Source organism: Mchenga conophoros, linkage group LG3 (assembly GCF_057382185.1).
Source record: "Mchenga conophoros isolate Kocher_MC1m ecotype Shallow Benthic linkage group LG3, M_conophoros_male_GT1.1, whole genome shotgun sequence".
Classification (NCBI taxonomy): domain Eukaryota; kingdom Metazoa; phylum Chordata; class Actinopteri; order Cichliformes; family Cichlidae; genus Mchenga; species Mchenga conophoros.
Genome location: NC_140528.1, coordinates 78,414,045 through 78,438,083, shown reverse-complemented (window position 1 = coordinate 78,438,083; position 24,039 = coordinate 78,414,045). Strand labels below are relative to the sequence as shown.

At 40.6% G+C, this 24,039-nt stretch overlaps 5 protein-coding genes across 10 annotated transcripts in view; 3 read left to right on the top strand and 2 right to left on the bottom strand.

Moving 5' to 3' along the window:
• LOC146580652 (RAS guanyl-releasing protein 2-like) overlaps positions 1–919 on the bottom strand; it is a 36,933-nt gene extending 36,014 nt beyond the window's left edge. Inside the window, exon 1 of one of the 4 annotated variants that reach the window (XM_085267408.1) lies at positions 476–919. The gene's annotated coding sequence lies outside the window, so the exon portion shown is untranslated. The remainder of the gene's footprint in view (positions 1–475) is intronic. The other 3 variants (XM_085267407.1, XM_085267411.1, XM_085267409.1) reach the window with 3 other exon arrangements.
• On the top strand, positions 314–14,236 carry alpk1 (alpha-kinase 1). 3 transcript variants are annotated; one of them, XM_085267405.1, is made up of 14 exons: positions 314–1,047; positions 2,512–2,720; positions 3,402–3,556; positions 3,656–3,854; positions 4,390–4,449; positions 4,546–4,632; positions 4,712–4,788; positions 5,445–5,540; positions 5,626–5,730; positions 9,019–10,717; positions 11,974–12,121; positions 12,195–12,357; positions 12,892–13,078; positions 13,161–14,236. In XM_085267405.1, exons 2-14 carry the CDS (start codon positions 2,588–2,590, stop codon positions 13,370–13,372), a joined length of 3,321 nt encoding a protein of 1,106 aa, XP_085123531.1. In that variant the 5' UTR covers positions 314–1,047; positions 2,512–2,587; the 3' UTR covers positions 13,373–14,236. The 3 variants fall into 3 exon arrangements, with proteins under 3 accessions (XP_085123531.1, XP_085123532.1, XP_085123530.1); XM_085267404.1 differs by lacking the exon at positions 314–1,047 and adding an exon at positions 1,644–1,738; XM_085267406.1 differs by lacking the exons at positions 12,892–13,078; positions 13,161–14,236 and adding an exon at positions 1,608–1,738 and having other exon boundaries at positions 11,974–12,330.
• A 2,005-nt stretch (positions 14,237–16,241) lies between these two features.
• LOC146580650 (ependymin-like) lies at positions 16,242–18,451 on the top strand. The gene is made up of 6 exons (XM_085267402.1): positions 16,242–16,423; positions 16,559–16,593; positions 17,016–17,150; positions 17,620–17,806; positions 17,894–17,981; positions 18,086–18,451. Exons 1-6 carry the CDS (start codon positions 16,357–16,359, stop codon positions 18,213–18,215), a joined length of 642 nt encoding a protein of 213 aa, XP_085123528.1. The 5' UTR covers positions 16,242–16,356; the 3' UTR covers positions 18,216–18,451.
• Positions 18,452–18,950: 499 nt separating this feature from the next.
• On the top strand, positions 18,951–20,903 carry LOC146580649 (ependymin-like). The gene is made up of 6 exons (XM_085267403.1): positions 18,951–19,251; positions 19,433–19,467; positions 19,602–19,736; positions 19,821–20,013; positions 20,171–20,258; positions 20,495–20,903. Exons 1-6 carry the CDS (start codon positions 19,137–19,139, stop codon positions 20,616–20,618), a joined length of 690 nt encoding a protein of 229 aa, XP_085123529.1. The 5' UTR covers positions 18,951–19,136; the 3' UTR covers positions 20,619–20,903.
• A 1,417-nt stretch (positions 20,904–22,320) lies between these two features.
• cskmt (citrate synthase lysine methyltransferase) lies at positions 22,321–23,935 on the bottom strand. The gene is made up of 2 exons (XM_085269658.1): positions 23,782–23,935; positions 22,321–23,102 (listed from the first exon to the last, which is right to left on the bottom strand). Exons 1-2 carry the CDS (start codon positions 23,858–23,860, stop codon positions 22,426–22,428), a joined length of 756 nt encoding a protein of 251 aa, XP_085125784.1. The 5' UTR covers positions 23,861–23,935; the 3' UTR covers positions 22,321–22,425.
• Positions 23,936–24,039: the final 104 nt, after the last annotated feature.

Here is a 24,039-nt window from a genome sequence, read left to right as displayed (position 1 = left end):
ATTCTTACACACAGCCGCCGACGCTTGTTGTTTGCAAGCTAGATATACACAAACACACAAGCACACAGTCAGTCACACACTGGGCCCTGTGAATAGCACCATCACTGTCTGAACACTGTTCAACAGGTAGATGTATCTGCAGCTGCAAGTCTGAGCCCAGCAGCACTAAGTTTACCTCCTTTTTTTCCACAATGAATCGACGTGAAATTATCAGACAGACAATGCAGTTGTTGATGGTGCAATCAGGCATGCCCATGCGCAATTTCACTGTTGCAAAAGAAGTAACACTTGCACTCATGCATTAGTCAGCCTATCTAGGTTGTGAAAGGCTTTTAACAGAACCAGAAAAGGACGTGTAACGTTTCAGCAGATTTCTTCAAGAAATAGGTGCCGTAGTTGAGCTCCACCTTGCAGATTAAAAAGGAAAAAAAGTGGCACCAGTGTTGTACTAACAAGTAAATAGGAGATTTCTTACCTTTAGAGTTTGAAGCGTCCCATGCTCTGAGAGGAGAGGCTGGAGTGACAACAGTTGTGGAGTGAGCTCTGATATGGGAAGCGTTACATCACCGTAACACTGTCGAACTCACAAAGTCTGTTCGGCGACCGAGTGTTAGAGTCGGCAAAGATGGGAGCCCGCAAGAAGTCATCAGATGATAAACAACTGGGGTCCGACCTCGGGGGATTAATGCTGCTGCTGTGAACGGGCCATGCGGCTGTCTCCAAGTTCTCGAGTGGCGCACTCGGAAGCACGTTGTGGATGTGATGCGTGTTGGTGCAGCGGAGGCAGCCGAGCTCAGTTATCTGCTCGCAGCTGGAACGCGTGCCAGTCTTCTAGTGTTCCAGCTGTGCAGCTCACAAACACACTGCAGAGCCACAGTCCCGCCTATTGGTAGTATGACTGCAATACCGCCACAACCTGTCCACGGGGCTTTTCATCGTCTGATCGCTTTTCTGAGAGATCGAGGCGTCCTATCAGCCGGGATCACATATTTATTAAATGTGGACGTGTGTTACCTGAAAAAAACTCATGAAAATGTAAATGTTTTGGTGAGTGAGTGCTGTTTAGCAGATATATATATGATGTATATATATATATATATATATGATATATGATGTAGTTGTTTTTTTGAATTTTGGTTTATCCGTTGAAAGTTCAAAAGTCCTCCCAAAGATCCTTCAGGATATTTATTATTTTATACATAAATGTATTCATTTAATTATTTATTTCAGTCACATTCCTACAGCCCAGCTACCTGTTGCTGTAGATCACAGTTGTGTCCCTTCATTACGTCACGCGTTGCATTCAGGTCTCGCAGGAATAAGTATAAACAACAGAGAAAACATTAAATACTAAAAATACAGTATTTTGCTGAAGTAATTTAAGCACAGCCACCAAAAATTGTTTATTTGATAAGATTTTTTTAGTAATATTTAAAAAAAAATCTGTTAGACAGTATTTTATAAATAAGCGGGACGACAGGTATAAATAATAATATAAATAATTTTTTATTTTCTTCTTATAAATAGAAAAATAATCAGTTAAATAAATCATACCACGTATTTTGATGTTAAGTCTAACCTATTTTCTTCATGTTCGGGTTTTACAGACCAAGGTTTAAATAATGCAACAAATATCGTACGCTCCGGGGTACAAGTTTGATGTTTCCGAAAACTGTGAAAGCAGCATTTCATGATTCCGCCCCACCAGGAAGACGCAGGGAGCAAGAACTAACCATAGGTGCGTTTAAAAAAAGAACTTTTCATACATTTTACATGAAAAGAAAAGAGATAAATACTTCGAGGTTAGCCACACTTAACCGAGGTGTCTAATTACGAATGTATGCTAATTAGCTGTAGGCTAAGTTACACTGAATAGTGCAGAAATACTTTCTGTGGTTGGGGTTTTTCAAAAAGCAGAAATGCACTGTATGGTGTATTGAAATAACATACGTACAAGTATATCATATACATATATACACATATATAGATATATATCTATATATATATAAGAGGCTGAAGAAGTTGCTTAGATTAGTGACCAAACGTTTTTCACACTGAAAACCTTACGTCCAGATGATTGAGCATGCGCCAACACAACATATGAAATTGCAGTTCGGTGAATAGTGTATGTTTTTTATATAGTTTGAAATCCGACATATTATTGAAGAATTTCAGAATATTCTTACTGAACTAAACTTAGGTCCGTATGCATTCATTATTATGTGTTATAAGCAAATTCTTTAAAATGAACTAGATGAGGAGTTTTTGAAAAGTCCTGACAAATTAGGCCGTTAACACTATATATTTAGTCCCCTTTTAAAAGTATACAAGTTCAATTTCATCACGCGTTTTGTTGACTTATTTGTGTGTTTGTTTTTTTACATTTTTATCGTAATGTTAATGTTTTAAAATATTACAAACGGGCCGGATGTGGAGCCGCTCTTTCTCAACAATATTTCAACAGTATTGTCATTTCATGGAATTTCCCTCTCTTGGATCACTCTCTTACAGGAACAGGGGTGAGGAGGCCAAGAGAGAAGGATTTTTTTTCCTTTCCGAAAACAGCTAACTGCGTCTGTTTGCCACAATGGACAGTCGAGAGGTGGGAGATTTACTGGACGAGTGCCTCGGGGCAGCAGAAGCAGCAGGTCGGCAGTCCACCGGGGTTTCTGAGGCAGGGCCCACCACACAAGAGCGGCTGAATTACTGCAGCTGCAGAGGTCAGACACAAGATGGTGCTGTTTAGTGTTTTTTGAGCATGTGAGATACTCAGAGATTTGGGTCAGGATCAAAGGTGAGGTGGAATTATGCTTGCATAAGCTCTGTACAGCTCTGTAGCTTCCATGGCATGAATTTGACACTTTGTGATGTTAAGCATGTGCCTTTAACTAATGCGGGCTGGTGTCTCGCATCTTATAGGGTCAACACACACGTACTGTTACATGTCACTGCTAAACAAGGGACAAAACATGCTCCATTTCACTTAGATTTTTCATATAAATGATGTTTTGCTGCTTATTTTTGAATCTTAGACCTAAAACTGTCCAAGGCAGCTTAAACTAAGTCTAAGTAAATTAAGTCTTCCTTTTGGGAACTTCCTGTTATTGGTTCAAACAGCAGTACATTTCTAAACAGCAATCCATCCAGCTTTTCCTTGTGTTGCGTTGCGTTGATGTGAATCTTTCATGCTTTTTTTTGTATATACTTTTTCTAATGGTGGATGCTAATATTAACCATGGTCAAAGTTTCAAATAAAGAGGTCAGTTTATGTACTAGTAATCCCCGTGTAGCTTGAATGTAGTCACTTTAGGTAAAGATATTCTTTTGTGAATACATTTTGAAAGCATCAGTGTATCTTAAGCCCAATACTGTTTGCTCATCTGGATTTTTATTTCCTGTAGACTCGCTGTGTGCCGAACTGGCCTCCCTCCTGCAGGAAGCCATGGACATGAAATGGCCTTTTGCACCGGAGAAGTGGCAGTATAAGCAGTCTGTCAGCGCCGCTGACAAAACCAACCTCAATGACCTCATCAGCAAACACTTGTCTCAACTACTGGTAATAATTAAACAATAGCCTATTCAGCTTGGCACCCTGTGGTGTCATTGTAAATAAAAACATAAGCACAATCCCAAACGTCGTGTTTGTGTCTGCCAGGATCTCCTGAAGGCCTGCATCAGAGCTGAGGAGGCACACTGTGCACTGGCAGTTGTCTTCTTAGTGGACCGTTACCTCTACTGGACTGATGATTCAAGCCGTCTGCTGAAGATTGCCAAGCTTCTCCACAGACGCTACCCCGAGACCCCCATAGCCCCCCAGCTGGTCATACGGCAGGCCAGGGTCTATTTTAACTCGGGTACAGTGCAGTGAAAGATTGGGATCGATGCTTTTAAAGTATTTTTTGTCTTCTCATCTCTGTGTGATATCAGTGACACGGGATTTATCTAATATGGTAATTTCAGCTACGCTGCGAGCACAGAAGCTCCACCCATCAGCTGTTCAAATCTTTTGTCTGCAGGGGGCAACAGATCAGTTTGGCATGTAGGGAGGGGTGAAAGAGCTAAAGCAGCTTTTTTTTCAGACAGTGGATGGACTAAAGCAAAATAAGAAAAACATAATTTTTTTAAACTATAAATCAAAGCCGTTCTTGGAGAGTGAAATAATAGCAATTTGGAGCTGGAAACGACTATATAAACTCCTGTTTGATACATGTTAGTGCTAATTATTGTTTGGAGAAATTATAGTGATTGACGTAAACTCATAACCTGGAAATTGCACATGAACGGCTCTCACTCCTTAGTTATTTTTGCCACATTTCATTAAAGGGTTATTTTAAGTAAGGCTTGTGCAGACCTGGGTAAATGCAAACATAATCATTATCTGCCCCACAGGAAAACTGCAGAAGGCAGAGTACATCCTGAGCAGCCTGATTAACAACAGCGGGACGACAGGTAGTTTCCTGTCTGTTCCTTTTCACGGACATTTATTGAGGATTAAACTGAGTCCACAAAGTAAACAAATAATGTGCCTTTATCTTTTATGTGCAGGTCATTGGATATACCACTCTGAAAGTGACCGGGTGCTCGTGCAGGCTGTGAGTGTTCAAGTGCGTGGCACGATTTTGCAAAAGCTGGGTAAGATCACTTTTGTGAAGTGAAAGATAATTGTCATTATTTTGTGATTATTTTTTATTGTCTTTGTGTTGTGTTTTAGGCCTGTGGTTAGAGGCTGCAGAGCTAATATGGGCTTCCTTGGTTGGGTACTACTCGCTTCCTCAACCTGACAAAAAGGTACCACAGACAATACTATCATTTGGTTGCCATAGTTGGCATAGTTGGTTGAGGTTTAAATCAGGGATGTCAAACTCATTTGACATTGTGGGACACTCTGCTTTGTGTCAGCTTAAAGAAGTTTAAGTACACATTTTATCTCTGGGATATTTGAATATAAGCAAAAGAAAGGTAACTTCTACATGATGAAGAAATGCTGCTGTGTGCTTTAATTGTAAGAAATAAAAGTGTAAAATTACAGAAAAGATTCTGTTAGCTCAAACTTTCCTGTAATTAAAAAAATGGAAAATCTTTGTTAATTTACAGAATGTGCTTTGTTTTTATTTTTACTCTGAACACACTGTAAAAATACTGCATTTCTATAGCAGATAATGATTGTGTCATTTAAGTGTTTATCAGATATTTGTTTTACTTTGGTGTTGTATGAATGGCCATGATGAAGCTGTAAAATCTATGAAAATACATTTAAAATATAAAACTTTTGTCCTCCTTCACATTTTCCAAAGCCATTCAGTGGACCAGATTGAAGTCTTTGACACACTGATTCTGGTCCCCAGGCCTTATGTTTAATGTTTGACTATCCTGGTTTAGATGTTAGTCGGCCCAGTTTACACACTGTGATAAACCTCTGACCTGCAACTCTGTTTATTTTATAGGGTATTGGAACTTCCCTTTGTATACTGGCCAGTATATTGGTATCTATGAATAATGAGGACTTCCATGCCTTTAGGACTAATCCAGATATTGATTTTGTAAGCCCGCCTCACAATCTCCATTCATTAGTTGTTTTTTCTAAAAAAAAATTTGCTGCATTATTTATTCTGTCCATTTTTTCAGACGTTACTTGGGGATGGAAATCATCGTCTTCTCTCAGCAGCCCAGGCTGCTAAGATGGCAGTGGTATACACTCAGTATACTTCACTGTATGTTTTGACTAACGTGGTAAGTTACTTCTACTGAATAATCTCTGTCTACTTGCCTGCAATTGACCTTTAGAGTTCTAGTTTATCAGCATAGATTACTGACGCAGATAACTGAAACTTCCCCAGCATAACTAATTTGAACTAAGTTTTATTTCCTGCAGTGATAGAGAATCCTCATAGTCCAGCAAAAGTTTTATGTTTAAGCAAGTAGTTATCAGGCAATCCTCCATTGAATGTGTTTGCTGTTTTGTTGATAATATTGAAATCTTCCTTCCTGCAGACTTATTTTTTTGAGTCTGTTAATTAGAACCCCACTCAGGCATGAAATTGGTACTGCTGACTGATTAAATAATAGATAAATAATAATGACAATTATTATTATTGTTATAAATACCTATGCAAAAAGAATGTATGTCAGATTTGTAGATAGTCTTGTTGCGGCTCAGTTACACCAGAGTAGTCTAACAGCAAACACCTTATGATTTTTTTACCTCCAGAGTGACTGCGTTAACTGTCTGATCACAAAACAATTGCACAAGTTGCCTGGTGGGAGGCAACCTGTCTCCAAACAGTTGCGAACAGACTCAGACTGCCTGCAATCACTTTCAGACACACTGTTAAAGGTCTGCAAATAACTGCTGTCTAACTTATAAACACAAACAGCCAAAATGTTGCAATCAGTATGAGTCAGTCTGCTGTGATAAGTGCAACTTGTCCTTGACACGTTTCTTTGCAACACTGGGCTCAACTCAGCTGCTTGTATTTGGTTTTATCCTGGTGATATTCCTATGTAAAGGTAAGGTTGCAGAGCACCTTTGTCATTTTGCAGTTAATCTGCCACCCTGCGTCACTATTTGAGGAGGAATTTCCATTAGGTTCTGGTTGGACTCTTAATGTTAAGTAGTTGCTGCATGAATTTCTGTACTTATGTACTAAGGTTGAAATTCATTGCAAACCATGGCACATGTTTGCAATAATTTTGGTTGTGTTGTGGTCTTCAACTACTGTTTTCTCTATCCCCTTGAATGCAATGCTCCATCAAAAAAAGGGATTTTTAAAATGTTAATTAACTTCTTAACGATTTTTAAAGCCTGTATTTAGCCTGTGATAGTTTTTGCGATTTTGAATTCAGTACCACATGAGAACTGAGCAATGTTAACTACTGTGGTTAATCAGCTTGTCTTTCAACACTATCTGTGTTTGGGAACTGACGTGGAGGGCAAATAATTTTGTTGCTTGATAAAGCATTTTACTTTACTTGAGCAAGACGGAGTCACCTTTGCCATATTTTATGTTTGATAACGTGTCAGGTGATTCTATTAGTGACAGCTTAGGACTCTTAGCATGCCAGTTAAGCAACCACAGTGCTGCACTGTGCCGCTGACATACCTGAAAGAATGTGGTTTGGCCTTTTCATTCTGAAATAAGCGAGGCCTTCCTGAAAAGCAATGTGTTTCTCCAAAACCCAAAATTATATTGATCCATATAAGGGATGTTTCAGTATTCTTTTACTGATGATAACCATGATATTTAAAAAACTAAATATTTTTATGTGGTTTTGTATAGTTACTTAGAGATTCTCCACTTTCCAACGCTTGTTTTTTGATTGTGATTCATTTGCCCCCCAAAAAAACACGAGTTAGAGATGAATTTGACTAATGCTTCTTAATCTGTAATTGTGGCTTTTAGCACTGATAATAACAGAGTAAAAATCTGGTGTCTGACAGCCTTAGTTCAGCATAAATAAGGCCTTCACAGAGATGCAAGTTTCACATGTGCATAGCAATGTCATTGCTTTGAATAGTGTCCAGATCGCAGGCTGGATGGTTCCTCTCCTTTTAACCCAAAGGATGCAAAGTCAGTGATTCAGTCAGAAATATAAATTTTGATTAGTCAGTCAGACCACAGGAAAGTTTTCCCCTTTGCCTCAGTCCCAGAGGTAGGGGATATTCTGGATCCTGGTTTTCATGCATAGTTCCTTAACCCAGACAGTGGTTTCTGCTAATGTCTAATAGTTCAAAGATCACAATCATTCAATACTGGTTTTCACTTTTTCTCCCAAAATGACCTTTTTTGAATATCATCATTTCGTTCTGTCTTGATATGATATTTTCAGGTAAATAGAGGGTTTAAATGATTTGTCAACTGTTGCATTTTGAGTTTGCTTATATTTACATACAGTGACCCAACTTTTTTTTGGATGTATAGCACTGCGCAAAACTCTGAAGCCACCCCTCATTTCTTTATATTTTACTATGAAAATAGGAAAACCTGCAGTGAATTATTTAAACACATGTAAACATACATGGCAATATAGTACAGAGGGCGAAACAGTACAATTCCACATTTATTCTTCAACACAGCCTGCACGCAGCTTTCTTCTGATTTGTTTAAGGAATTTTCGGGAACAGCTCTTCAGCGTTCTAAAAGGACATTTCAAAGCTCTTACTTGGATGCTGGATGGCTTTTATTCCACTGACCTTACAGTGTTTCAGTAATGTTGAGGTTTGGGTTCCATTATTTTGACAAGCTCACCAACACCACTGGCTTAAATGCAGCCCCAGTGACAGAGCCTACAGATGGCCATAGACCCTCGCTGTTGTACCTCTCTCCTGGCCTACTCTGTACAAATTGATGACAATTTGAACCAAAAATTTCACATTTGGATTTGTCACTCTGGTCGCCACTGATTTTCAGTGCAGTTTGTGTGTTATTTCCATTCCTATTCCATTTCCATTTTTGATGAGCAAACAGTAGCTGGATCCACTAGTGGGCTAGATGCATCCCTCAGCTCCTATGTCAACCTTTTGCTGGATTTTTTCGTATTTCTTAAAGATAAGACTTTCAGAAAAAGTTCATCCACTGTAGATAGTTTTTTAGTCCTGATACTTTTTCTCTTCTCCAATTCTCAGTTTTTTTAATCACAAATCGCACACCATGGCAAGATATGCTAAGTAAAATAATAATATATGCCTGTCGAGCTGTGTTATCTTTGACCTTTTTCGCAGAATTAACCAAAATAATGGGAACAAATTATGTGTTTTTGTGACAGACCGCTAATAACAAAATGCCTAAAGATACAAAATTGGTTCTATGATAATTTGTCTGTTATGTGTAGACACAGTACTAGTACATGCATTGCATTAGGTTCTTCTTAATGCTTGAATACTGTCAGGTACAAGAACGGCACTGAAAATGAGTGAGTAAAGAAATGAGGGGTGGCTAAAGACTTGCACAGAATGTAGGATCGTAAACGAGATCTTTCCTGTGGTTATGTAATTGTTCCTCTGTTTGTGTTTTTCTTTAGACAACCCAAGGTACCTGCTTGCTATCATACAGTTTCTCTGTGGAGTGTCCAGATTCTCAAAGACAGTCATTTCTCCAGCAGGCACAAGAAGCATTTACAATTGGCCTTCTCACCAGAGCAGAGGGTGATCTGGTAACCAGCAAGCAGGAGCTTCATACCTTTCTAAAAGCTGCCTATTCCCTCACTGTCACTCACAAGTGGCTTGGAACTCCTTTGGAGGTTGTAGCACAGGCAGTTCAAGCTTGTCAAAATGCTTTATCTAGTTTTTACAGTTACTGCCATGCTGGTACCCAAGACAAAGACAGCCTGTGCACTGAGATCATGCACCTGGTCACCCAAGTCAAGCTGCTTCTCCGAGTGGAGCCTTTCCTTAATTCAGACAAGGGGTCTTTTGTCCCTGACAGCTACAGAAATGTCAAAGACACCTCTGTAAATTTTAATCATGCAGGTTTTGCTAAGATAATGAGGCGGTTCCAAAAGTATCACGAGTCACTGTGTGAGACCACTAACACACACTGTAGGGATGCTAAAGATGAGATAGAGATGGACAGAGGAAGGCTGTGTATAACAGCGCTTTGGACAACCACTGGCACACTCAACACAGAGGCTCAGGGAGGCTCACATTCATCCAGCGTGCATATGCCTCAAAAGCCTGAAAGCACAGATATCCTTGGCTCCTCGTGGCAGGAAGTGTCCATAACAAGTTCAGGCTCTTCTCAGCCCAGCAGAAGCTATACAGGAAGCAGTGCTATTGGACATAGAGAGGGAGCGACCAATCAGAGCTGTCTACCCACAGAAGATGATGAAGAAAGGTCAGACGACAAGTCACAGTCTCCCCATGAAAACAAGAAGCGAAACTTACAGGGTTGTAACTCTGGTGTCAGTTCTGCACTACCTGCCACTTCCTCCTTCAGCATGAGCAGGGATTCAGAAAACTTTCAGATGATAAAAGCTGAAATAGAAACGCTGACCTCTGAAGAGGACGTGATGTCTGATGCTGCTGAGGCAATAGCTGAAGGAGTAGTGCAGTCCTTATCCCAGCTATCTATAACATCCTCTTGCTCCCTTGGGGACAGTTTCGGTTCCCAGTCATCATGGGAAAAACTTTCAGCTGATCTGAATTCTCCCACATACAGGAAACCACAACCAAGTAGTATTTCCAAAGCAGGAGCTTGCCAAAACAGCGATTCACCAGATTCAGATGGGAGCTTCTTCATTTGTGAAACGGTCGATTTTGAAACAGATGATTCCCCTTCTGATCACATGAGCAAAAACCAGAAAATACGTGCTTTATTAAAACCACAACCGATCAAAAGCCCCAAAGTTTACCAAAATGCGGAAACTGAAGTACAACCTGCAACAAACAGCACTTTAGCAATGCAAAATAATCAATCCCAAGCTGTCACAGAACTGTTACCTGTCACTGAAACCTCTACAAAGAGTTCATTTGGAGTCCTGGAGGTAAACCAAAGTTGTTGTCAACAAACTGAGGTGCAGAATGTGCCCCAGAAGAAGAACTCCATGTGCTACAGCTGCCTAGACCCAAGCACTGTAGCTGATGCTGTCCCTATGAAACCATTCTTGTTGTCACAATGGGATTACCGAACCCTTCTGGCTGGCATTTGCAATGATTGTCTGCTGAAGAGGTTGCACAATGATGAGAAAAAATTCAAGTTGGAGCAGTACAAAACTGCCCACAGTAAGTTTACATTCCTGCTCTTCCTTTGTCACCATCAGTACTTTCTGTGAGCTGCAGAAGAACTATGTCTCTAGGGTGTCAGCATCATTCTGTCACTCTAGATAAAAATATCTTAAATGTAAAATATATTATGTATGATCACGCGTTGGATGGATTACTGTGAAATTTTAAACACTCACATTCCCCGTCCCCAAACGATATATTCTACTGTCACTTTCCCTGTAGTGACACCATGATGTTCACACTTGCTGTTTTGAGTGAGGTGTCTCAACGGCGACTGGATGGATTCCAGCAGAGTTTGGCACAGATATTTATGTTCAGCACTCGTGATATTTCCATTGCTTTGATTTCATTTTGCACCATTTTTTTCCAGCTCCCCTTTTAAATTTATACTTGGAATCTGATTCTATAGTTTTGCATGATTCACATTTATGACAATCCTTATTTTCTTTCTACACTGGGCTGCACCTCACTTCATACATAGCAGTTCTGACTCCTTTAAGCCTCCCTCACTTTCTTCTGATTAGCTGCACTCTCATAAATAGGAGGTTTAAACCATATAAGTAGGGCTTCTGTGCTCACACCCAGATCTATATGCTATATATATATCATACAGATCTGGCTATATAAGAATTAGACCAATTACCACCTTCACAGATGGCTTTGCTTTAGTTTCTTATTCAATGGGCTACATCCATCCATTTTCTTCCATTTATCTGGAACCAGGTTACAGGGGCTGCAGCCTAAGCAGGGAAGCCCAGACCCCCTCTCTAGCTACCTCCTCTACCTTATCTAGGGGAAACATGAAGGCGTTCCCAGACCAGCTGAGAGATATCATCTCTCCATTGTGTCCTGGGGCTGCCCCTCCCTCCGGAGCTCACCCAGGAGATGCCAAGGAGGCTTCCTTATCAGGTGTCCAAAGCATCTCAGCTGGCTCCTTTTGAGCTCAGTCATCTAGGAGAGGCTCTGAGTAAACCCGCTACTCTACCACATCGAAAGGAGCCAGCTGAGGTGCTATCTCTAAGGCAAAGACCAGACACCCTACAGAGAAAGCTTATTTCAGCCACTTGTTCGTTCAGTGTCTACCCAGAGCTCGTGACCATAGGTCTATGTCCCCATTTAAGGGGCTGAGATGATCTTTTTTTCCATGAAAATGAGCACCAATGAGTTCAGCAGGCGGGTAGCTTTTATATATCAACCCCAGCCTTGTCTTACAGAACAAAAAAGCTTGTAATTGTCTGTTGATCTCTATCTAGGTGCTCTCCATTTAAAGTTCTCCAAGGCCACCGGACTGTGGACAGCCATGGAAACTTGTGTTTACATTGGTGACTCAATGGGGGAGAAGGGCGCGCAGAGAACAACAATATGGGTGCAGTTTTTACACCAGGAGGAGCGGCTAAGCAAGTATGGTAGCAATCTTGGTTCAACCTAAATATGGTGACTTGAAGTCTCATCTTTTTCCTGTATTTGTCCTTAGTTATGTGGGGAAAGATTACTTGAACCCAAAGCAGATCCAGTTTCCTCTGAAAGATGTGGAGCGACAGATGACAGCCCAGTACTATGTGACTGAATTCAACAAAAGTCTCTATGACAAAGAAGTTATGGCTCAGATCTTCTTTATTCCGTCAGAAGCCCTGTTGGTGAGGGACTGCTGGAAACACTTATTTAAAGGAATTCAAGATAACAAATGTTGCATTCAAAGTGCTTACTTTGTAAAAACAGCTTTAATAGAAGCCCATATCCAGAGTTTGGTACAGACTGCAGCAGCTTGAAATGTAATACTTTCAGTTTAGAGCTAGAAATCTGTTTTGTGATATAGTCAAGCAATTATTCTGTAGGTTATTAGTCTAGGAGGTGCTATGATCTGCAAATTTTTACAATTCTGTGTGGAAAGTATTTATTGATTTGGGCCAAAGACAGAGAGCCTTTATCATTATTCACTGAGTGTAAACCAGACTGTGTACTGCCATTTATCTTTATAAACACAATACAACAGTACAGCAATGTGTGTGCTGAGAGCCAATCACAAACCCAAAAGACACATAGAGCCAATGGATTACTGAGATTAGTAACATTTAAATACAAAGATTTATTTTAGTAATATTGTTGCTACCAGTAGAATCCAAACAGTCTTCAAATGTTACAAAATATCTCTCTTGTTTTCCGGTGATCAGATTCTGGATGGAGATGAGATTGTGGGCTGTGTAACCGTGGAGCCCTACATGCTTGGAGACTTTGTCAAACTGACCAACAACACTGAAAAGAAGGAGAAGATGTTCCATGCTACAGATTATGGCCTCGCATTTGGACACTTCACCTACCTGTTCTCTGGTGGCCAGGAAGTCGTTGTAGATTTACAAGGTGTGTGACATCTGCTGCTTTTCACTGAACGCAATATTGTCACATGACAAAGATTAGTAGTCATCCATTTATTTTTCCACAGGATGGGTGACAGCCAACGGCAAAGGACTGACCTACCTCACAGACCCACAGATTCACTCCACCAGGATCCCTAAGGGTCCTTCTAACTTTGCTGCCAGAGGGCTCAGTTTGTTCCTGAAATATCAGCATGGACCTGAGTGCAATCAGATTTGCCACCTGCTCAAACTACCTCCACTGGACCCAAACTCAAACGTTTCTCCTCAAAAACTTTGAGACGTTGGACACTATTTATTGCTATCCACAAAAAATTGAAAATTATTTAAGGGGCTTGTTTTGGCAAGTTTTTGGAACTGACTGCTTTTCTTTTTTTTAAATGTACCGATAAATGCATTGTGCACCCTTTTCTTGGAATGCTAGAAGTGTAACAGATTTACAAAGAGCTTTTGGGTGCTACATTTAGTTACAAGAGATAAGAGATCATTCTTTTATAAGAGAAGGATCTGAAAAGACAAATGCTAAAATGCCCGATCCACTCCTCTTAGACTGAAAAATGATCCAATATCCCAGGGCTGTAAAATCCCTCTATTGCTGTGCTTGCTTGGTAATGTTGCACAACTTGACAAAATGTCTCATAATGCACATCCGCATAACCACACAATGCGTTCATGCACATGTGACTCCCACACAATTCTAATGACATGTAAAATATGCAAATATGTGCAACTGTTGTATTGTCTTCTTTTCTTGTTTGTATCACTGCATATTTTGTCCTTTTGTAACAATATAGATAAAAAAAATAATTAACTTTGATGATAAAAGCCAGCAATGTTTAGTGAACTGTAAAATCTGTGTAAACAGGCTACATGAAGATGATTATTGTGCAGTCTTCTCTACTGAAATGTTTTTGGTGCATATGGTCCAGTAAATGAGTGATAGATAGATTTTTGAAAAAGATACTTTATTGATTGCACAAGGGAAATTGATGTGTTACAGCAGCACGATGAAGGGTACAGTCTACAATAAACAGCACAGTTAAAAAAAAGGGCCACAGGTGCCTGGTAAGGGCCTTATACTATGAGATAGTGCAGGAATTTATATATTTACAACAGTGATAAAAAAAACAAAGAAAAAGAAAAATGATGTTAGTAAGACTGACATTTGTAAGGGAGAAGTGCAAATTGCATTAATAAATAAAATGTACAAATTAAATCGTGAGAAAAAGCTGCATGAAGGTATAATACAAAAATGTGTTTGGGACCATACGCCTGACAGGTGTGTTCATCTGTCACAGAATGAAGAGTTATTATACAACTTTACAGAGAGTGGTAGGAATGAGTTCCTGCAGCGTGCTTTATGGCAGCGAGGTTTATGTAGTGCAGAGACAATCAACTAAAAATGGCTTCTGACAACAGAACAGTACCTTGTGTAGCAGATCCACCATTAGTTGTGTACCTGTGTGTGTGTTAATAGGTCAATAAATGGAGCCCTTTGCAAAGTGCTTTGCAAACTGCCAATGGGGAAACGTGTAATGTAAATATAGTCCATTTATCTTTACAAGGGGTGTGCAACATGGTCAAGGTGAATACAGTAGAAAGACCTGACTGACATCATTTCAGTGCGACAAATGACCGCTGCAGGTCTACACCTGTAGGTCAGATACCCTTGTAACTGTTGGTGTTTGTTCAATTTCCAAATGGAAAATGATAACAGTATAGAAATGCTCTGCTCGTACACATTAAAAACATCTCACAAGGTGCATTACTGAGTCAGCCAAGAGTAGAATTATTAAGATGATGACAATGATGAAAGCAAAAATAATTCGGAGAATCTACACTGTAATACTACACATAGCATAACTTGCAAAGGATGTGTGTGAACTGCAATATTAGAAAGTATTCGTATTCTATTTTTATCTTATTGTATATTTTTATTCTATTTTATTCTACTGTATATAGTATTTTATTTTATTCTATTCTGTACAGCTGTGTACTGTATTTATTCTTATTGTATTCTAATTTTTGCGTCATAACTTTTGCACTGTCCACTTCCTGCTGTGACAAAACAAATTTCCCACGTGTGGGACTAATAAAGGTTATCTTATCTTATCTTATCTTATCTTATCTTATCTTATAACTACAAGTTTTGTATAGGCTTATATGTAATTAATGCATTTTAAAGTAGTAGGTTTGTAAGTTTATCTAAAGCTGTCAGGTGGTTAGGTCTGCTGACAGCAGTCACACACCTCTACAGTCACATGACAGTGATGTCATTCATGCGCACATGTTTACCCGTCCCCATTCGGCCAAAATCCTGTTCGGGCTTTATGAGCTGCCCTCTTTTGTAAACACAGCATGCTTTACCCTTGGCCCACTAAGCGCAGTATGACACAGTATCACTAAGCGCTGTTATGAATATTCGACTGGAAAGCGGTGTATTTTTGAAGTTTGTCCTCACTGTAAGTGCACTGTATGAATAGAGTTGGCATAACATTATAAGCACCTACAGATGGAAGAATAACACCGATGGTCTCTTCATCGTGGCAGACGTTAGTGGGTGGGATATGTAAGGGAGCAGGTGAACATTTTGCCCTCAAAGGTGTGTTAGAAGCACGAAAAACTGCAAGCGTAACGATTAGCGTGAGTTTGACGAGCGCCAAACTGTGACTGTTTGGAGACTGAGTCAGAACATTTCCAAACACTGCAGCTCTTGTGGGATGTTCTCAATCTGCGGTGGCCGGTGTGGGTATCTATGAAAAGTGGTCCATGAAGAACAGTGGTGAACCAGAGACTCGGTCGTGGACAGCCAAGGCTCACTGATAAAACGTGGGGACGAGCAATGGACGAGCTGCCGTAGCTCAGATTAAATGTGGTTCTGATAGAAAGATGTCAGGATACAGAGTGCATCACACAATATGAGGCAGGTGGTCATAATGGGGTTATGTTTCACTTTTGCTGCAGAATTTGTACATTTGTAAGCATTTACAGTCTACACACACTCTGCTGTATGAGGCTCTTGCCCTTGGAAAACATTAACCAGCTTTTAATGTACAAAGACATTTCCTTTTATGGGCTTACACTGCGACCTCACCCTGACAACACCCGAATCTGAACTTGAGCCCTCAGATGTTGGTTGAAAATAAAATCCGGAAGCATCTAGGCCTGTCTGGTCATCTGTCAGCATATATAAGGAAGTGCAGCTCCTCTAGAGCAACGGAGACTTCGCAACTACCTGTGAGAAAGTCTGCGGATTCCTCGAAGATGAAACTCTTTGTGGTGTTAGTGTGCGTGCTGGCAGGCTGCCTGGCAGAGAAACCTCGCCCATGCAGTAAGTAAAAAAGGAAATCGGAGACGAGCTCCGTTGTGGTTACAGTGATAGCTCACTGTTGGGTTCTCATTGCTGTTTTCTCTCGCTGACTTGTAAATATTAATAAATAATTCTGTTTTCTCTTATTTCACGCAGAAAGCCCTCCCCTTCTGACTGGAGCCCTCACTGTTGTGAGTTTATGCTTTGTGTACTTAAAACTTTTGCTGTTGCTATTAATTATGAGGGAGAAATGAGCCTCTGTTGTTGTTGTGCATTAGCAATGTTTGATTGAAACATAAAATATGACCCATTGTTTAATGTTTGGGTGAACAGTGGGTAAAAAGCATTTAAAAAAGAATAAAAGTGTGTCAGCCACTGCATCAGAGTTAGGAATGAGGTGGTCTTGTGGTGTTGAGATACAAGTCCAGACATTTCAGTGCTCAGGTCAAGGTCCAGATTGATGTTTATGGCGAGTGAGCACGTCTGACAGTGTGGAAAGCAAACAAAGAAAATGAAAGTTGTACTTGAACCAAACGTGCAACCACATTTAATTGTCATTCATATTCTGTGTGAACGAGAAAGATGTCAACAATCTTGCGTTCTGTTTCTCCAGTCCACACAGAATGAAAAGCTGTGGGTTTATGCCAAATACCTGTACGATGCATGGGGACAAAGGGTCCGGCTCATGGAGCTGGGGAACTACCAGAACAAGTCTTTCACCTATGACGCCCTGCTGCTCTTCAGAGAGGTGACCAAAGCAAACACAAGAACGTCTCAAATATTTGTTTTAGTGTGCAAATCACTGCTGATACGATTCTACTGAAGTGGAGACGCATGAGGCCAACAACACAACATGTTATAAGAAAGTATTTTCTTTCCTTAATGTTTTACTGGAATATAATGGGAACTCGTAAGCATGTGCAACTGACACAATAAAAAGCGGGCCATATTTAAAAAAACAAAACAAAAAAAACCCCGACAATGACAGCATATTTAATTAGTTTAAGGTTAGCACATCTTTCTCTTGATTAGAATAGATATTATGGCATAATTTTGGGTGTGAGCACCCATATATGTTATTTCTGTGCTAGGTTTTGGTTGTTATTTCCATCTTCAGCAAACAGAAGTTACTGAAATAACCATCATCTTTAGACTGAATCCTATTGTATGTAACAGCAAAAGAAATTCTCATTCTTACCCCACAACTCATGCACCAGGCTGCCATGTATGAGATCGACGACAAAGCTCGTACATGCAAGAAAAAGCCTCTGAAGGCAGACTTCCATCCTATGGAAATCCCAATAAATTCAACTCTGGTGGGCCAAGCCGTCCTGGGCAGCTCATCTGGACCTGGTGAAGGACTCCTGGTCAACACCTGGACTGGAAATCTTCCTGGAAACACAGGTGAGTTGGCATCTAATGTTCAGAACTGTCATCCTGGCTGTTTATCTGCACTCTGTTTATGGACACATTTCATGTCTGTCCTTCCAGGAAAGTACCTGACCACCTTCACTGAATTCGGATGCATTCCAGTCAACACTATGTACCAGACACAAGAGTATGGATGGATGGCGACAGGGTTCGTTTCCTCTCAAGTCTATAGTGTGAAAAATGTAGAATGAAATACGTTTGCGTCCGTCCAAGTAAAAGCTGTGTCCCTTTTTTTTTTTTTGTGCTCACCAGCTTCTTCAACAACGTCGTTGGGATTTCTGACCCTGGTCAGCTCAACCCCCCCGACTTCTGCCCAACAGAGATGACGTCGAATGGAGAGAAGCCTGAAGATTTCACCAGCTTGTTCTTTAAGCTGCAGTGAAGGCTTCGGCGGGTTTTTATCTTACGCAGTGCACTGAGATCACCAATGTTGGAAATTGGCATTATATAAGTAAAAATGAATGGCATGTAATTGCATGTAAAATGCTGTCTCCCCCGTATTCCTGTTTAAAACATGGAGGACGAGTTTGGCCTCATTGTTCTTTCTGTGTATCTCTAACCGGGATGAACTTTGCAATCTTTTTGGCATGCAGAAAATGATAAAGCGGTTCGACAAATCATCTGGTTTGGTTTGGTTTTTTTGTAACAGGTTATTGCCTGTCATATTTGCTTTTCTTACTTCCCATTTTCTAACACTGTGTTGTGGCCACATCTTGTGTTCATCAATATAAATGTAACGCATGAATGCATGCGGTGTATTTCTTGTTTCATAAGAAAAGGTAAAGAAGGATGTATTCTCACAATCTGTCTATTGACACAAAAAAACCAACATGTGACTTAATGGTTTCAAGAGAAAAAAAAAAGTCCTGGAGGATCAAAAGTCTTTATGTTTAATGCCCACCTTGCTGGTTTCCAGTTGTTACTTGCTTTCTGGGTTGGTTCACCAGAGAGGTGACACTAGTCACCTTTACCAGCAGACATAGTTTCTAGCTTGTTAAAGTAGTTTGTGTACATATGAAGTGGGAGTGGTTAAGGTTACAAATGCTGCTCTTTTACATCTACATGCAGTCTATCCTCTCAACTTTCTCTTCAGTCAGCCTTCTAGCTCCTCCCCTTGGTTTGTTAGTTAGGGGTCAAAACAGCTAAAACGCAGTTTCTACTATTAAAAGACATTCCCCTTGACTTTTATTCTCACATAACTGGCGTATTGAGAAATGACAAACAAAAAACTTGGCAGCGAAAACAGAATGGGAGTATCACCTGCTTGTTTTTTAAGGAAGTGATATTTTTGAAGCAGTATCATATGAGCAGCTGTTGCAGAGGAAAACATTCAGATCTGCAATCGAACAGCATGAAGGTCCTCGTCCTGCTTGTGTGCCTGTCCGTGGGCTGTCTCGCTCAGAGACCACGGCATTGCAGTGAGTACGCAAACATCTGAAGAAAGTCCTCTTTCTTCAAATGTCTCCAAATGCAGCAGTTCTCTTGCTTTAGCATCAGAACTGATAGTGCCGATTTGTTTTTGCTTCAGTGTAGAATGACCAAGTTAGCAATGTAGCACATCTGTAGTGTAAATCCTCCAAAATGCTTTAATTTTCACAGGATACCCGCCACTGATGAGCGGAAGCCTGTCTGTGGTAAGTCTCCTCTCATATCCCTCGATTACATTTGAGTGTTGCAATAACAACTGATACTTAATGCAGTTGTTAGTTATTCAGAGTAATCTGTGAGAAGTAATCTGCAATGACGAACATTTGCCTCTGTTTGAAAGTCCACTGCAAATCAGAAACTGCTGGCATTCTCCAAGTACATCTATGATGGACTGGGAGAGCGCATCCGCTTCAGACAGTTTGGACTCTATGACAATAAGACCTACCACCTTGATGTGCTTCTACTGTACAGAGAGGTAGCGACGGCACAGCAGTAATATTTGCATTCAAGTTTATCCTGGATACCATAAATGACTGTGTAATGGTGCCCTGTCCTCTAGGGTGTTATGTACAAAATAAACAACAAGAACCGCACATGCACTAAGCAGCATCTGAGCCCTGACTTCCATCCGCTGGCAGTTCCAAGAAATGCCACCCTGATGGGCCAGGTTGTGTTGGGCGCCTCCTCTGGTCCTGGACAGGGAGTCCTGGTCAACAGTTGGTACGGGGAGGAGAAGACGAAGACGGGATCAGGTACAATAAGAGGAAATCAAAGCGAAAAATTGCAAAGTCATGTGTTAGTTTGTAACACATGACATTCTCTTACATAAGCTTGTGTTGATCACAAACAAACCTGCTTGTCTGGTTGCGCTGCCTCGGCTCCCATGTGATCCACTTCTTGTTTCTGCAGCCAAGTACTTTACCACTGTCACCCAGTTTGGATGCATCCCCGTCAGTACTCTGTACCACACCAGCAGCGGTGACTGGGTGGTCAACAGGTCAGTGGGCAGAAGGCTTTTAATATTGTTCTAGAACTTTCATGCATGTTTCAAAAACTATTTGTCACGTTGCGTTTTTTTTCCTTAATATTTGCCAGTAAACACTGAACTGGGTCCCTCAGTAGGGCACTGGCTTTTTCTCACACTCTAAAGTCTCTGAGAATCTGTGATCCTGGTTGAAGAGAACTGTTGGCATCCTCTGATTCATTTTTGCTTCATTTGTTTCTGTTTTTCAGCTTCTATAACAATGTCATTGGATTAGTCGATCCCCAAAAACTCAACCCGCCATTTTTCTGCATGAATGCTGAGCAGGGGGATGAAGACGAGCCAGTAACATTTCTCAGCTTGTTTAAAGAATGATTTTACAAATGGTGGTGACAATGATGATGATGATGAGTCACTGAACTGCGTTGCTGCCATTCATAAACAAGCTTCATTTGGTTAAAATTCATGCTAATATTTAATCAGAGTATTTTCATACATATTTTACATTCATCAGATTGAGCAGCGTTTCCTCTAAAATCTATTTTTAATCACACTGTTTCTCTTTTTTAATATTTTCCCATAACAGTTTATCGGTTAAATTAGTGTTTTAACATTTATGTCATAAGAAAATAAAAACAAATTCAGAAAAGTCGAGCCTGATACTTTGTTCCTGATACTTTTTTAACTGATCTGCACAAACTGCAGTAGGAGTGTGGCAATAATCAATACTCACAGACTAACAACGCAAAGACTAAAGGCCACTGGTATGTCCCACTGGGTGGCATGTTGGCAAAGTTCAGGAGTATCACACCAAAGAAGATCCTGAAGCTGAAGAAGCATTTTGCCATTCCCACTTCAAGAAGACTTCAAATGAATATTTTAACCTCACACCTTCCACAACAAAACTGGACAAATCAAGAAATAAATCTAATGGCATACATTCTGCTACTTTCCAGATGTTGCAGAGCGTGGTGTAAGGGTATTGCTACACCCTGTCATCCACTGATTGACTGGGGGGGTAGGCAAACTGAGGGCTATCAGCAGTGTCTTGGGCCATGTGGTTGATGTGTGTGAGAACCAGTTTTTCGAGGCATTTCATGGCAATTGGTGTGAGTGCCACTGGCCTGAAGTCGTTTAAGGTGGACATGTCCGGTCTTTTGGAGACTGGTATGATGGTGGAGGATTCGAAAACGCATGGGACTACTGCCTGACAGGTTGAAATGCACAATGCACTGTTACCTCCCAACAAGCATCCCTCATCATCATTTCTTTGTGGCGTTTCTCTCTGTGTGTGAGTAGTCCAGCTTCTTCCCACAGAGGCATTAAAGCCTCAGTGGGGTTAGGTTGTTTTGCCCATAGGTGTGAGCGGTTGTGTTTGTGTTAGAGAGACACCTTTTCCACCCACCCACCCTCCCAAAAAGCTAGAATTGGATGAACCGAATGACATTTGTAATGCATTATGTAAAGCTGCAAGGTATTTAGATGTTTCTCATAAATAAATCTGAGTAACATGAATTAATAAATCAGAAATAATATCTGAATGCGGGAGATCCATCACTGCCAAAAAATATTAATTTGATTGGAAACCATTAATGTGTCTAGCTGATGTTTTTTCTTCCCTTTTCTTTCTACCCTATTGTAGTGCACTGTAACTTTGGTACTTTGTACCTAGAGCTACTCTTCTGTTTACAAAGAGGAAATGAGCAATGTGGTCGCGACCTGGAAAACACACTGCCACAACATCACAACAACTTTGCCTACTTATCTCTCTATATATAAGTTAGATATATATAGAAGTACTTCCATAATATGATCGCCCAAAACTACTGGGCTTTAAACATTACTAACGTGTACCTAAAACTGCCGTCTCCAGGCCTGGAAATGTTTCTACTCTACTCTACATGTCTTTAAAATATTTCTCTAAAAGAGGCATATGTGTGATGTAAGTATAGAGAACATTTACTTTGCAAATTGTATCACAGTGTTGTGTTCTGCTGGATGGGATTGAAATCCTGGATGCTGGGTGCCTGCTGGCCACTAGATGGCAGTGTGTGACAAGTAATGAAAGAGAGAGATTTCCAAATCTATGCAACTCAAACATGAAACACTGATTTACAGTTCAGAGATGATATTACAATTGTGTTGTATTATTTTATTTATTTATTGGAGTAAAAAGTTTCAGTTATAGAGCAGGATGAGGGGTCACCTGGTAGCAGTAGTAATGGATCCCCCTTAGCTCTCCAACTTCCTGCACCCCAACATCTGCTGTCATCACTCCCGGATCCTGTGCAGCCGTCTCCAGCCAAATAAGCCTGGAGTCAGGGTCCTCATCAGAAAACTGGAGCAAGGACCCTGAACTCCGCAACACCCTTAAACACTGCTTCAAGACCAGGCTGGCATTTCGCTTCCCCTCCCTGGACCTTAACAAGGCATCAGTGGTCCCCTTGTCAATTATAAGGTCCACAGTACTAGGACTGAAGCGTTTATCAAGCTGTGTGCAGTCCAGCTCTACGAACTCAATTTGAGAAGAACAGCTGTGAGGTTGAATGGCTTTAGCTTGAATGTGTTCCTGCATTAGTTTCACAGCTATGGGGGAAATGTCAGCACAAGTGACATGGACGGAGACAGGAGAGTGCCTGTAGATAGAGGGTCCCAGTGCTGACGTACCACAGCCCATATCCACCACCTGGAGCGCAGCGTCTGGGCGAGACATAGTTTGCAAGAGGGGCATGATGAAGTCTCGGACAGAATCGAAACCAAAAAACCACTCAAAGTTTTTGAAGGTGGCTTTCCCGCTGCTGGTCTCGGTGTAGAAGCGGTCCCAGGTTGCTTTCTTATCCATGTTTTCAATCAGTTCAGCTACAGTGAAACAAAGATGGGACACAGGAGTTATCAGTAATACACAAAACATCGGTTATTTTAGCATGATCATGACTGAGCTCTTTTCTTAGGTTATAAATAGACATTAATAGTTTCTTTTGAGGAAGTTCCCTCAACTTTAATGTGATTTCCAAGTTTATACAACAGCAGTGTGTATAAGATACATTTATGCATTGCTGATATTGTTGTAAAGATGCACAAAACCTTTCAGTCAAATCCACGTGATAAACATGCTTTGCTGTTTGGTTCAGCTTTTCGGAAGCTGCGGTTTATGATGTTGTTGACAGGTGTTTGGCTAAGTGTTGCCCAACTGTGGTCTGCACAATTGTTTAGAAGGCACACTGCGGCTGCGATTAGAGACTTAAAGCACATCTTTCTACACAGCTACGATGACCTTTAATGGGCTTTAATGTGTAAACTAGCAGCCGACTGTACTACAGGACTACCTCGTGGTACAACTGCTTTTTTTTCAGTGAATACGTCACTAGCTTGCACCCCAGTCACAGCAGAGTCCTTCGTCTCTGTGAATGGCTAAGGTGTTGTAGCTAGTTGCTAGCTGTAGCTTATTAGTCTGCAGTCACGTGTAGCATGAAATGTCATGAACACATTTCAGTCAGGCTAGCCTGGTATTAAAAAAATATAACATGTTTATACATACCAGTTAGAGAAGAATGATACCGCAAATAAGCCCCCAAAACTCTTCTGCCTGACAAAAATGACTTTAAAAACGGAGACATCTTGCCTTTCACTCTAACCTTTAACGTAAGAGTTCTCACTTTGGTATTTTTTCTTGGTACCAACAGGACTCAACGTCCATAAAATGCTAAAGAGCAAAGTATTTTATGGTTATAGACGATCTTTGGTTCGGTTATGCTGCAGTGACGGAACTGCGCATGTGTGTGAGTGCAAGCGTAAA

What these genes read in the sequence shown, in the direction of transcription:
- LOC146580649 (XM_085267403.1), top strand. Translation starts at nt 19,137, where the DNA reads ATGAGCAGCTGTTGCAGAGGAAAACATTCAGATCTGCAATCGAACAGC. An exon ending in TGCTTCTACTGTACAGAGAG is followed by an intron (nt 19,737 to 19,820) that starts GTAGCGACGGCA and finishes CCTGTCCTCTAG; the next exon opens with GGTGTTATGTACAAAATAAA. An exon ending in GGTGACTGGGTGGTCAACAG is followed by an intron (nt 20,259 to 20,494) that starts GTCAGTGGGCAG and finishes TCTGTTTTTCAG; the next exon opens with CTTCTATAACAATGTCATTG.
- cskmt (XM_085269658.1), bottom strand. Translation starts at nt 23,860, where the DNA reads ATGTCTCCGTTTTTAAAGTCATTTTTGTCAGGCAGAAGAGTTTTGGGG. An exon ending in GTATCATTCTTCTCTAACTG is followed by an intron (nt 23,103 to 23,781) that starts GTATGTATAAAC and finishes GTTTCACTGTAG; the next exon opens with CTGAACTGATTGAAAACATG.
- alpk1 (XM_085267405.1), top strand. Translation starts at nt 2,588, where the DNA reads ATGGACAGTCGAGAGGTGGGAGATTTACTGGACGAGTGCCTCGGGGCA. An exon ending in AACACTTGTCTCAACTACTG is followed by an intron (nt 3,557 to 3,655) that starts GTAATAATTAAA and finishes TGTGTCTGCCAG; the next exon opens with GATCTCCTGAAGGCCTGCAT. An exon ending in TTCCGTCAGAAGCCCTGTTG is followed by an intron (nt 12,358 to 12,891) that starts GTGAGGGACTGC and finishes TCCGGTGATCAG; the next exon opens with ATTCTGGATGGAGATGAGAT.
- LOC146580650 (XM_085267402.1), top strand. Translation starts at nt 16,357, where the DNA reads ATGAAACTCTTTGTGGTGTTAGTGTGCGTGCTGGCAGGCTGCCTGGCA. An exon ending in CCCTGCTGCTCTTCAGAGAG is followed by an intron (nt 17,151 to 17,619) that starts GTGACCAAAGCA and finishes CTCATGCACCAG; the next exon opens with GCTGCCATGTATGAGATCGA. An exon ending in TATGGATGGATGGCGACAGG is followed by an intron (nt 17,982 to 18,085) that starts GTTCGTTTCCTC and finishes TGTGCTCACCAG; the next exon opens with CTTCTTCAACAACGTCGTTG.